At 35.9% G+C, this 13,246-nt stretch overlaps 4 protein-coding genes, 1 non-coding gene and 1 pseudogene across 5 annotated transcripts; 3 read left to right on the forward strand and 3 right to left on the reverse strand.

Annotated features, from left to right (window-relative positions):
- The first annotated feature begins 2,071 nt into the window (after positions 1-2,071).
- LOC106444983 (SUMO-conjugating enzyme SCE1) lies at positions 2,072-3,672 on the forward strand. The gene is made up of 5 exons (XM_013886444.3): positions 2,072-2,310; positions 2,410-2,493; positions 2,973-3,125; positions 3,215-3,328; positions 3,490-3,672. Exons 1-5 carry the CDS (start codon positions 2,242-2,244, stop codon positions 3,550-3,552), a joined length of 483 nt encoding a protein of 160 aa, XP_013741898.1. The 5' UTR covers positions 2,072-2,241; the 3' UTR covers positions 3,553-3,672.
- A 280-nt stretch (positions 3,673-3,952) lies between these two features.
- On the reverse strand, positions 3,953-4,692 carry LOC106447738 (ubiquitin-40S ribosomal protein S27a-3). Its single transcript, XM_022717828.2, has one exon. The coding sequence runs from the start codon at positions 4,549-4,551 to the stop codon at positions 4,078-4,080; it is 474 nt and encodes a 157-aa protein (XP_022573549.2). The 5' UTR covers positions 4,552-4,692; the 3' UTR covers positions 3,953-4,077.
- Positions 4,693-4,768: 76 nt separating this feature from the next.
- Positions 4,769-4,841, reverse strand: TRNAA-UGC. The gene has a single exon. It is a non-coding gene; the product is annotated as a tRNA-Ala (tRNA).
- Positions 4,842-5,912: 1,071 nt separating this feature from the next.
- LOC106447739 (F-box protein At3g62230-like) lies at positions 5,913-7,313 on the reverse strand. Its single transcript, XM_013889713.3, has one exon. The coding sequence runs from the start codon at positions 7,311-7,313 to the stop codon at positions 5,913-5,915; it is 1,401 nt and encodes a 466-aa protein (XP_013745167.1).
- Positions 7,314-8,049: 736 nt separating this feature from the next.
- On the forward strand, positions 8,050-10,466 carry LOC106447740 (annotated as a pseudogene).
- A 201-nt stretch (positions 10,467-10,667) lies between these two features.
- LOC106449047 (probable pectinesterase/pectinesterase inhibitor) lies at positions 10,668-11,657 on the forward strand. The gene has a single exon (XM_013890855.3). The coding sequence runs from the start codon at positions 10,826-10,828 to the stop codon at positions 11,477-11,479; it is 654 nt and encodes a 217-aa protein (XP_013746309.1). The 5' UTR covers positions 10,668-10,825; the 3' UTR covers positions 11,480-11,657.
- The last annotated feature ends 1,589 nt before the right edge of the window (positions 11,658-13,246 follow it).

Genomic DNA, 13,246 nt, shown 5'->3' on the forward strand with positions numbered 1-13,246 from the left:
AACTTGAAAAAATTTGTCAAAGGTATATTTTTTACTGTTTTCCTTCAACTGCAATTGGTTTGTTAAGCATTGGCTCAAACTTGATGTAATCTTTTATACGAAGAAGTGTGGATAGAGGTGTAATAGTAGAATCTGAAGCTCAAAGCCTCTATTTTTGTATAAATGTGTAATATTCATATTCTCTGAACTAAGTTGAAGCTGACCTTGGTTGGTTAGCGTAATGTTACCGCTTTGATTTCTTGAGTATATTTTGTGTGCTTCTCAGTTTCTCTTGACATCAGAAGCAATGTGTGCAAAGACTATTTGTAGAAAACAACATTTGCTAACTAAACATAAGAGAGAGACAAACTTAATGTTAACTGTTGAATCTAGGGAAAACAGCCAAAAGTATTACCATAACTTAGATATATCAACATGTAAATAAATTTTGAACTTCTTAAAAATTCAGATCATACATTTTGTTTAAATTATTGTTATGTTTTTACATATTAAAGTTTTGATTTTTTCTTGATTAAGATGGATTGTTTAAAACTTTACAGTTCAAACTACTATTGAATGATAAAAGGATTTTGATAAAATACTATTTTGAATATTGTGACATGCTTAAGGAAATGTTTTGAAAATTCTCTTTTAAGTTATTATTTTACATGTTTTCTCAAACTCCGACCAGCATATATAAAAATTAAATTTTACCAATAATTTTTTTTATGTGGTTACCAAGTTCAATTTTATGAAAATCTACAATAATAAAATTGTGTACTTTAAAATACATGTATATTTTTTTTATCTGGGTCAAATATATTAATTAAATAACTAATATTACATAAATAATTTTATAATTAGTTATACATTTTAACTCAAACAAATTTTAACAATAATCTACTGTAAAAAATAAATTTAGTAAAAACATGAGATAATCTAATTAAGTATATAAAATTAAAGGAAAAATATGTGATTTTAATTTAATAGTTTGTTTCTTCTAAAAAAAATGAAAAAAAAAGATCTCACGGTTTTTTATATAGTCATCCAACTCCAAAAAATCATAAGAAATGATGTAATGCCACATTCAATTCTTAATATATAATTAAAACATAGATTATTTAACAAAAAAAAATCATCTTAAACTTTTTAACAAAAAAAAAAAGAAAATCATATTTTGAAAAATAACAAGTAATATTTATTTTGAAAAATTATAACTAGGTTTTCAGATAACATGATTTATTTAGTCTTCAAATACAATAACATGTACAAAATATATATTTTTAAATAATAAAAATTTATATTAAACATTTACTCTAACTACTTAAATTATTTGTTAATTTTTATCCCGCCCGTAGGGCGGGCCGGCCCTAGTTACTATATATAATATGATGATTGTGTACAACAAGCCGTTTGATTGTTTTGTGTATATGTAATGCTTGATCTCATATTTTATTAATTAAGCTATTAATTTCCGTATTAAGATATGATAAATAAAATAAAATAAAATAAAAATCGATTTAGGGTATTTAAATTGATTAGTTTTGGTCCTTGTGTTTTAACAGTAAGGGCCTGACTGGTTTAACCGCAGCGGTTGCGGTTGCGGTTGCAGGAGTTTGCGGATGCGGGTGGTTGCGGTTTCTAGCGGTTTTAAGAGATTTGTACGACTGGTTATGCGGTTAGAAATTTGTGCGTTTGCGGGATACTTATGACTGGTTAACTACCAAATGCAGCAGCAGTTAAATAATAAATTAACAATATTTACATTTTATACAATTATAAAAATATCAAAAATAATAATATTATAATAAATATAAAATTTATATTTAGAAAGTTATAGTTTAAATTTTTTAAAAATATAGAAAATATTTTTATTTTAAAGTTTTATAATATTAATTAAAATTTAATTGATATATTTTAGCATTTTTATAATTTCAGTTTAATTTTTTTATTGAATTTTTTTATTTTTGTATTTATATTGTTTTGGAAAAAAAATAAATTTTTTTTATCCTCCCGCAAACGCCCGCAACCGCAAACGCTAGCTGGAACCAGCTTTTGAATTTATGAGGTTCAGAGCGATTTGGAGCGATTTGGAGCGGTTTAGAGCGGTTTGAGCGATTGTTGCAAAACGCCAGCAACCGCTACCAACCGCAAAAGCTGCGTTTGCGGGTGGTAGCGGGAAAACCAGTCATACCCTAAGTCTTCTTTAGATTAGGCGATTTTGGGCGATAGAAGCGAAGCAAAGCAAAGCAGACGGAAGTGATGTCCGGAGGAATCGCACGTGGTCGACTCACAGAGGAAAGGAAAGCGTGGCGTAAGAACCATCCTCATGTATGTGTTATTACTCTCCCTCTTCCTCTCCCTCTCTATGCCCTTTTCTTCATTCTATTTTCTCTTACTTGGAATCGAATCTGCTTACTATGTGTTTAGGCTTTTGTTGCCAAGCCGGAGACTTCATCAGATGGAACAAATAACCTAATGGTTTGGCAGTGCATCATCCCTGGCAAATCTGGGGTCAGTCTCTCTCGCTATCTGTTTTACTCAATTGGGTTGTTTTAAGGTTTTGCTTTGAGTAATGAGTAATCAACTATACTCTTGCTATATGGATTTGAAGGATCATGTATAATTTGTTACTGGCAAGGTTGTTCTGATTACTTAACCTGTGAAATCATATTGTTATTGTGGTTTAATGTTGTGACAGATTTGCCTTTTTATTCATAGTGTTCAATGTTTGCCTGCTTATTAGTAGCCAGTGTTGCACATTCTTGTGCTATTTCTTGCTTTCTTCCACTTTTTGCTCTCTAAAACTGTGATCAAGTATTACCTGCCGCCTATATATTTTGCAGGCATGTTCTATTTTCCCCCTTTTGAATCACTAAGATTAGTAGATCATGCACAAGTCTTGTATTTGGAAAACAATACATTATAGCATTCTCTCAAGATGCCAAGTCTTATGTATTAAATTTAATTTGATATGGATTCTTGTTTTGAAGACTGACTGGGAAGGTGGGTTTTATCCACTGACACTCAATTTCTCGGAGGACTATCCAAGCAAACCTCCAAAGTGCAAGTTCCCTCAAGGCTTCTTTCATCCTAATGTCTATCCTTCTGGAACTGTTTGCCTCTCAATCCTCAATGAAGATTATGTAACCACTCTAATTTTTTTTATTTCTTTAAGATCTAATGTTTTTGAAAAAAAAAAAAAAAGGCTTTACAAGATTCTTTAACCCCTCAGGGATGGAGACCAGCCATCACTGTGAAGCAAATCTTGGTTGGTATTCAAGACTTGCTCGATGAACCAAACCCAAATGACCCTGCTCAGACTGAAGGATACCAGCTCTTTGTCCAGGTTTTTGTTGCTTTCTCATAAAAATTCTTATATATACTTGTTGACCATTCATTATCTTTAATCGCCAAGTTATAACACTTGGAACATTACTTGTTCATGGTTTGAGCTCTAAAGATTGGGATCGTGAGTAGTGCAAGTAACCTAAGCACGTTTTGTTGCAGGATAAGAATGAATACAAGAGAAGGGTGAAACAACAGGCGAAACAGTACCCAACAGTACTTTGATATCTTGCAAGTCCTCCAAGTCTGGTCTATCTAAATTGTTTTCTTCCTCTACTTTGTTAGACATATTGATAAAAACATGTTACTATTACATTTTCAGTAATACAATCTACATTTTCATGATTGTTGCTTACGCATTATATCAGTAGTCATGTTATAATTCAATTAACGAATGTTAAAACCTTACAACTTTTCAACATTATACCTGAACAAAATCCACCGAGTCTGAGAGTGAATAGTGATTATTATTACAATACGATATAGATTCGATTGAATACGTGAGGAAGAAGTCAACAAATCTTAGATTCAAGCTAATTCACAAATAATGATCTAGATTCTAATTTGTTTTGCAATTATCAAATTCAAACATAATCGACGACAGAGATTAATTAAAAGACCAACATAAGTAACATAATGTAATAACTTTAATCAATCCAGAACAAAACATGTCCAAACATCGAATCCCTTACAATAAGCTTACGAAATTACCAAAACCAAAAACCAATCCTTAAAGATAAGACAAAGAGATCAAGCCTCGGCACCCTCCTTCTGGTAAACGTAAGTAAGCCCACACTTACCACAGTAATGACGATCGAAATGACTCGCCATGAACGTCCCAGCCCCACAGGTGGCGTTAGGACACTCTTTCCTCAGCCTCTGCACCTTCCCAGACCCATCGACCTTGTAGAACTGGAGCACCGCGAGCTTCACCTTCTTGTGCTTGTGCTTGATCTTCTTGGGCTTGGTGTACGTCTTCTTCTTCCTCTTCTTCGCGCCACCGCGGAGGCGGAGGACGAGGTGAAGCGTCGACTCCTTCTGGATGTTGTAGTCGGCGAGGGTCCTCCCGTCCTCGAGCTGCTTCCCGGCGAAGATCAGCCGCTGCTGGTCCGGAGGGATGCCTTCCTTGTCTTGGATCTTGGCCTTGACGTTGTCGATGGTGTCGGAGGATTCGACCTCGAGGGTGATCGTCTTCCCCGTTAGGGTTTTCACGAAGATCTGCATCTTTGCGGCTGTGCGAACAAAGAGATGAAACGAAGAGACAACAAGTGATAAAGTGGGTTTTGTTTTGTAGGAGAGAAGACACTTTAGGGTTTTTGAACTGTTTTATTTACGGAACTAGCCTTACAGAAATAAAACTAACTGGGTTTGATTCTGGGCTTTTCACTGATTCTATTTATAGGCCGGAGGATGGTAAATTAGGATTAAAAATTGTAAAAATTGGAAATGCAGGGAATCGAACCCTGTGCCTCTCGCATGCAAAGCGAGCGCTCTACCATATGAGCTACATCCCCAACTGTTAAGCATTAGTTTAACTATTATAATATCTTTGTCAATAATGTTATTTTCCAGATATATAATTCGTAGAATGGTCAAGCTGAGCTTGTCTCAAGGACTCAAGGTCAAGAGAAACAAAGGAAAAGTTGTGCATGTCGATCCAAAATAAGCATTAGCGGGTCACTTAATTGACACAGTGAGGAGGATACAGTTCTCACAACAGTATTCTCATGAAAAAGATGAAGCTGTGATATCGAAAGATAAGAATTCCACCGGTCTTGATAATTTGATAAAAGGCAAATCAAAATTAGCTGGAATTGATGCTCATTCAATTGGGACCAAGTAGCAACAGAAACTGGTGATGGTTCAATGGCTACATCGCTAAATCTTCATTTTTCTTAATCAATTTACGACAGTACTAATTATTCTTTCTTTTTTTTTTTTGGTAAAAAGCTTATATATATATTCTTTATTTATTCTTCATATTATTTTTGACATGTTTGCTACTCCACATTTTGTTTTACTTAAGAGAAGATGGAAGTGGAACAAGGGAGCTTGCCGCACAAGTAAAAGAACAAGATAGTCAAAGACGCACGTAGAAGAAGATAGTTAAAGTGGTATAAGTCTTTTTGGTTAATCATTTGTTTGTTTAACCAAAGAAGAGTCGAGTTGTGATTTATCCACAACAAATAGAGTCAAGATGCAACTACCATTTGTTTAGTTAGACAAAGCCAAGAACAATGCGTGTTGTTTTTTTTAAAAAAAAATGAGTGTTGTGTTGGTGAAAGTCTATCTAAGGTGTAGATGTTAGGACTTAGGAGTTGTTGAAATGGTTACTATCTAAAATACGCACTGCTTGTAAAGATAGTCTAGTATATTAGGGACATAAGTCAAAACAAGATAACGTGAGGAAGAGCCATGAGTGAGAGGCCAAGCCAAAGTGTTCAACAGATTAACAAAGAAACTGACATTGTATTAATAAAGAGAACACTTTTTAAATTTTGATGAAACAAGGTATTGTAAATGTTTTGCTACAACAACAGTATGCCCATTTTAAACAAACATTCCGATTCTAATACATGCAACAATCAACAGTTTATTCGACCAGTGAGTTGACGAATCCGTAAAACCTTCGAAGACGCCACGCCCTCGTCCCCCAGTGTACTTATTATCGCACGTACCGAACTCTTTTCACTCTCAGACGCTCCCACCGGCAAATAAAGATCGACCCTCTCCAACACACGAGCCGACCTAATCAAATACCTCAACAAAATCAACTCGTACATGCTTCCAGTGAAATTCCTTACCTGAACCACCTTAAGCGTCTTCTTCAAACACTTGTGACTAATTTGATACGCCCAATACGACATCGGATTGAATCCAGGAGTGTACCTTGCCACAGGCACAGAAGGAAACATCTGGAGAGTGAGAATCTCCAACTCGGGACAGCTATTGATCATGAGCCTAATCCCAACGAACTCGTCCGGTACAAGACCCGTATTGATCACCAAATGTCTCGTCTCCATCGGTGCTTTCAACCGAACCGGATCGTCACTATCTTTAATCGCCTTAATGAGAAAAGGACACACCGTTAGCTTCCTAGCCGACAAAAGATCGTAAAGTACATCACAGAAAAATTGTCCAATCTCGTCGCCCGTCTCCGCTCCGTAAGCTAAGTACGCTTCTTCCATTCTCCTATTCACTGCCAAGAACTGAAAGTAATGGAAACTGCCAATGTACTTGAAGACTTTAATGTTCGGCAAGTCGAGGAGAGTATACTCCGTAGCGAAAACGCAATTCTCGAAAACCAGTTCCCTTAACCGGTTCTGATCTCCGGTTATCGATTCGAGATTAACGTTCCAGCAGTTTCGAACGGTTAGGCTCTCGAGAAGAGGCGACTTTGAAAGCAAAGTCATGATCCTTCCGAGTTCGGTATAACCAAAACAGACGCTTTTGAATGCGCACGGGTTCGCGAGCCTCGACGGGTCGAAACCGCACGCGGATAGCTTCAACGACTCGATGGTGGTTTGATTGTAAACGCACTCCGGCAACTGGAACGGAGCCGCTAGTCTCGCTTGGTTACTTGCATCGCAAGAAAGTTCGGATAAGTCGAGAACTAGAGTCTTGACTTGTTTGGAGACAGCGAACTCGATCAAGTGCTTGATCTCGGCTTCGAATCCAAATGGTTTGGAGAGACGGAGTTCGAAACTTTGGATGACGTCACCGGAAAATCTTGAGGCCCAGTTAACCACATAGCGAACGAACGCAGCCCTAGCCTCGTTTGAGGATTCTTCACTGCTTGAAACGGTGCGTTTCACGAACTCGGACTCTTTGAAAGAGACGTTGGTTGTTCCGTGATAAAGATTTTTCCACGGCTTAGAGAGGACACTTGTCCTCACGGCTTCCTCAAATGGCAGGTTAGAGATAATCGGAACCAAGAGGTGTTCCGGTAAAGTAGATAACCTGTCACGGTTTCTTCTTGAATCCATTTCTTTTTGATGTTGTTGAAGAGAAAAGAGGTTTTCAGAGAGACGGTTAGTGAGTTCGTGAGGAAATAAAAAGGGTTATTTGTTTTTTCTTAAATAAGTTATTGAAAGGTTGCGACTTATTGGTTCTCTATGGCGGTTTTGTATTGTAACCCACTATTGAGACCCCCTCGTCTTCTCTGTTCATGGTTAGCACCGATTCGGAGCGTTTATATAAGAGTTAATTTACTTAAAAATTAAGAAATCCTACATGACGTGGCGAAGAGTAAATTGACAATGTTGCCCTTCTTACTCATAGATGGTGTGAAACGTAGCTGGCGTGATTTATTTAGATATGATGAAATCTTTAAAAGATTTTGTGCTAGATTTGCTGAAGTTACCTCTGTAAATGATAATGTACAGAAGTGTTGCAGATTTGACCTCATCCACTCGTTCCCTGACTTGAACGGCGCTTTGAGGAACTGGATCAAGGAAAAGATTTGCATCCTTTACATTCAAAAACTGGATGATAATTGCCTTCACTAGACTATACATTTTTGGAATGAAATGATATAGAATAATAATTTCAAAGATTCCAAAAAAGAAATTTACCATTTAGTTTAATTGGAGTAGAATGATAATTTACCGACGAGTGTCTCTCCGATTGTAACCGATTTTAGTCTATTGAATATTTAATTTTAATATAAGTATTTGTTGTTTAAAAAATATGATTACGTCATACTGATCTTGATCAAGAACAATGAACTGTTTCTGTTGTTTCCATAAAGATGATCTGGTTGGAGATGCTGATTATGGAGGCCAGAATATGAAAAAACAATCAGGAGGTATTTGAGTTATAACTTGGGTTTCTCTCTCAAAATAAACAAAAACGTGTTTCTTCCTTTCATAACTGTGTTCCTGAATGGATGCATGTGAAGGAAATGATGGAAAACGCACTGCCCAACAGGCAGCTCAAGATGTGAAGGTGCAGCCAATAGAAGTAGAGCAACTAATGATTTCAGACCACGTTTTCTCGTTGGTGAAGGGTCATATGCAAGAGTATATCACGGTGTATTAAAGAATGATCAGCCAGTAGCAGTCAAAAAGTTAGATTCTAACCAACAGCCTGATAGTGAATTCCTTGCCCAGGTTTGGTGTACATATATACATATACATTTAATCTATGTTTATTGTTGATGAAATAGTTACCATGTCACGTACTTCTTAAAATTTTGGAAAAGTGGACCTGCGTGTTTCAATAGTTTCTAGGTTGAAACATGATAACTTTGTTGAGCTGCTTGGTTACTGTGTTGATGGGAATTCAAGGATACTTGTCTTCGGGTTTGCTCAAAACTGATCTCTTCATGATATTCTTCATGGTACAATGGAGAAATAAAATACTGGTGTCTCTTTACTTCAGTCGAGAGGATGATTTTGTTGATTTAGGTCGTCTTCACCGGTAGTATCAAATTGAACCTGAGTTTCTACTGAATTAAATATCAAAAATAAAAGAGAGGAACAAAAAAATAAATAAACAGTACTCTCAAGAATCTTTGAGAAATTTATCATAACATCATTGGTTTGAGTTTCTCATGTTTAAAATTTAATTGTAATTTTGTTTTATATTGATTTAAATCATTTAATATTCTAAGAAATCTTGTTACATGCTGATGGCCTTACTATATACCATATATATAATATCGTATGCTTCTTCAGGGATGAAAGGTGTGAAAGAAGCAAAGCCAGGTCCACTCTTGTCGATCGTGGCATCAACGAGTAAGTATTGTGGCTGGTGCAGCAAGAGGGCTTGAGTACTTACATGAAAAGGCGAACCCACATATCGTTCACCGTGACATCAAGTCCAGCAATATTCTAATATTTGGTGATGGTGTAGCTAAAATCGCTGAGTTTGATCTTTCAAACGAATCTGATATGGCAGCACGCCTTCATTCGAGTCGAATTCTTGGAACCTTTAGTTATCATGCCCCTGATGAGTAAGTTTGTTGTCATCTTCTTCTTCTTCTATTGCTCATCACGCTCACTCTCATATGTTATTTTTCTCTCTTTGATCAGATATGCAATGACTGGGCAACTGAGTGCAAAGAGTGATGTGTACAGCTTCGGTGTTGTATTGCTCGAGCTTCTAACAGGTCGAAAGCCCGTTGATCATACATTGCCTCGAGGCAAGCAAAGTTTAGTCACACGGGTAATATATACTGATCTCTTTATCAAAGATATAAAATTTGAACTATCTAGCATTACAAACATGTAACTAAATATTCTATAACTATGCTTTTGCCTTAGGCTACACCAAAGCTGTGTGTAGTTAAGTAATGCAGTGTGTTGATTCAGGACTCGGAGGAGATTACCCTCCAGAAGCTGTTGCTAAGGTATAAATCAAAACTAGTCTTGTCGTATTGATTCTAAGACACAAAGTAAAGAGGAAAAATAAAAGCATTCCTCGATTCAAAATGTATTTACGTTTAATAGTTTTTCTTGTTGATAATGCAGTTTGCAGTTGTTGCTGCATTGTGTGTACAATACGAAGATAGCTTCAGACCAAACATGAGAACTGTCGTGAATGCTTTTCAATCTTTTGTTGAATGTTCGGACCGAACCTGCGGGAGGAGAACATTAGTGTTGTGTGTTAACTCTTGGCCGTCACCTTTAATAAGATATTTAATTTATACAGTTTATAATATATAGTGTTCATATAATTAAGAGAGTGATCCTAATGTTTTGACCACTAAATTAATCTAAAACATGTGGGAATTATTGAAAATAAAAACAAATATAGAAGTGAGTCGTTGCTTGCGTGATTGTGGTATTTCAAACTAATTAAGTGTTATGAGTACACTGTAACATCTTTACTCCTTATGCACAACTTGAGGCATGCCTCCTGACATCTGTATTTCCATGATTAGCATCATATTTTGATGGTTGAGGATTGTGAAATATCCACTGAAGAAAAGTCCTTTAAAACCAAGCAAATCATCGAGAAATATCCAAGCAAATAATCTAATATAGGTTATTCTTGATATTAATAAAATGAATGCGCTGAATGAGGGAAATTTGAAGTCTGTATATGAAGAAAATGATCACTGATCACTTGTGACTATTGGAACATGTCAGGATGTTATTCCCATACTTTCTTCCGGTAAGCTGCTTTAACTACCGAAAAAAACTTTAAATTAAATATCAAAACGGTATAATTCCCATAACACTTATTTGTTTTTTAACCAGAAAAAAACTACTTCACTTACAAGTTAAAACCATACTTGCATTAAACGTAAAACTAAAATATAGCAAACATATTAGTTCGAAACGTTAACTGTTTAGCCTGAAATTAACCCGCAAATCCCTCGTTACGATACGTTAAGTACCTAGAAAATAAATAAAAAATCTAATAATATCTACCAAATATAGACGACTATAAATATGCACAACATGAATATCTCTATACCTAAGCTCTCTTCTTCCTCCCAATCCGTTCCCTTCCGATCCTTTTTTTTCTCCGTCCATACAAAAACACAATCATGAACACTCCAGTCATACATATATTATTGTTTCTCTTCGTAGCTGCCACCGCAACGGCAGCCGCTACACCAACCAAACGCACAAACTACCTTTTCACACCGCACGCAAAAGCAGTCGCGGGAATATGCACTGTAATCCAAACAAACACAAGTCTATGCTGCAAAACCCTTAAACACGTTCCTACCAACGACCCCATTGAATTGATCCGAGCGTTAGCGGTTGCGGCTGAATCTTCCGTGAAAAATAGTGTGGCTTTTCTCTCAGAAATCAAACCAAAACATACATCAAACGCAACCGCAGCTGCAGCGATCAGCAGCTGCGAGAAAAACTTGAAATACGCATTGGAAGATTTCACCGAGTTTTGGAAAGCTGCGGGGAAAGATGTAAAGACGTTGGCTCATAACTATTTCACGTGTAAGAAGACGCTAATGTCGATTATGGGGTATCATTGGACTTGTTTGGATGATATTGAAGATAAGAGTTTGTTGAAGGAAATGGAGATTGGGATTGGAGTTGGGAAGAACCTAAGCAGTGATTCGTATGATGTGTTCAATGGTTTAAATACTATTTTTAAGACTTTTGGTATTAAGGTGAAGCTGAACGAGGAAGACACTTCGCCCCGACCGCCACCATTGTCGGCTTATTACTACTGATTAAAGGATGGAGATGTAATTATTAATTAATGTCGTGTAATGCCTAAAACGATCACTAATGGAATCATATATAGATGGTTCTGTCATGTATGATTGTATGTTACAGGTTCTATACATGTATGGACGGATTTCGAGGAAAGGATATATTAACGGAATATTATATTTTATTTTTGTTAACTACTATTTGTTAGATATTTATTTGGCGATGTTATTATTTGTTTCTCCATAGTTTGAGCTATATATTTGCTTATGCTTTCGGGATCTGCATGTCAACATTCATCAAACTTATAGCTTCATTGATTAAATACAATATAATACTAAATATAGCTAGATAATGTATGTACATTTAATTACCCTAACGCTATAATGGATTGTAAATTCTAAGTGAGTATCTTTTACCAAAAAAAAAAAAAAATTCTAAGCGAGTAGCAATTTGGAACTTTTATATTGTGGTGTTTGACCAAAACTCAAAGTATTAGAGCACTTCCAATGTGGGATTCTACCTATTGGAATTCTAAACTTTCATATATGTGTATGTATATGTATGCATATATTATATATGCATATGTAATAGTGAAATCCATTATTTGTGGAAAACCCAACCCAAAATTTCTTAAAACATGAAAGTTTAGAATTTTAATGGGTAGAATCCCTTGGAAGTGCTCTTACTTCCGCAATTACTTTCATACAAAGCCATAACCTCATGTCTCTTCCTAATTGTTTTCTTTTATGTACACTGAGAAAAAGAATCACGGATTCACGGTGATGTTTATATTAATATGTCCCTCTTGCTCGTTCTATTAGACGTAAATATGTACAAGTGTAATGTCATCCTGACAATGTACGGTAGCTCATTTTACTGAGACTAAACCATATTTGATATTTCCTTAAAAAATTCTGAGTGTCCTCGAAAATTCTGAATTCGGTTTTTCTATTTTACAATCACTTCATTAGACATTCCATTTCGAATCTCTTAACAACACTACTTATCGTCATATAAAAATTAAATTAACTTCACACATAAAAATGCACATGAACATAATTAATAGTCTAAAAAAAGTGCACCAATCAATACTAGGATACCGCCATGAAGACAAAATCTCACACAATTTCTTAGCTACCTGTTTTGTTCTAGTGTCCAAATAATTTAAACTTCTTAAATGATGAGATCAAACTCTCGAAGATGCTTTCAGCAATGTTAGGAATGAATAATCCAAAACAATTTGAGTTTTCTCTCAAATCCTAAAATCAATAAGATTATATTAAACTTTTTTTTTGATCAAACCATACTTCTTCTTCATTAACTTAAACAGAGTTTACAACTCCAAATGGAGTGTTTTGAAGCAAAAACAGGGCCTCCTTGGCCAAACGATCAGCAACCAGGTTACCGTTACGATTAACAAATTTAAAAGAAATAGAGGACAGGGAGAGACTCAACACGCCGAGGTCATGGAGAATTCCCTGCAGTGCAACCACAGACTTGTTTCCTGTGATAAGAGAGATGAGACTTTTTGAATCAGAGAAACAAACCAAGTCTTTTACATCATGCGAAATCGCAGCTTCCATCGCTGCCTTTAGTGCCAATGCTTCTGCCATAATAACAGAGGCCACCACTTCAGCTGAAGTCGAGCCCTGTACTAGCGTAGTTCCATCAGGTTTATAGCAAATCCAACCCAGACCTCCCGCACAAGATGAGCTGTTCCACGCTGCATCAGAGTAACAAGAGAAGACGTTTTCATCAACCTGAGGTAGCAAAGGCGGTTGAGT

This window comes from Brassica napus, chromosome A4 (genome assembly GCF_020379485.1).
Source record: "Brassica napus cultivar Da-Ae chromosome A4, Da-Ae, whole genome shotgun sequence".
NCBI lineage: Eukaryota > Viridiplantae > Streptophyta > Magnoliopsida > Brassicales > Brassicaceae > Brassica > Brassica napus.

Bases quoted from the DNA above. Each gene is read 5' to 3' on its own strand.
- LOC106444983 (XM_013886444.3), top strand. From the start codon at position 2,242: ATGTCCGGAGGAATCGCACGTGGTCGACTCACAGAGGAAAGGAAAGCG. The intron at 2,494-2,972 runs GTCAGTCTCTCT...CTTGTTTTGAAG, and splicing joins TCATCCCTGGCAAATCTGGG to ACTGACTGGGAAGGTGGGTT. The intron at 3,126-3,214 runs GTAACCACTCTA...TTAACCCCTCAG, and splicing joins CAATCCTCAATGAAGATTAT to GGATGGAGACCAGCCATCAC.
- LOC106447739 (XM_013889713.3), bottom strand. From the start codon at position 7,313: ATGGATTCAAGAAGAAACCGTGACAGGTTATCTACTTTACCGGAACAC.
- LOC106447738 (XM_022717828.2), bottom strand. From the start codon at position 4,551: ATGCAGATCTTCGTGAAAACCCTAACGGGGAAGACGATCACCCTCGAG.
- LOC106449047 (XM_013890855.3), top strand. From the start codon at position 10,826: ATGAACACTCCAGTCATACATATATTATTGTTTCTCTTCGTAGCTGCC.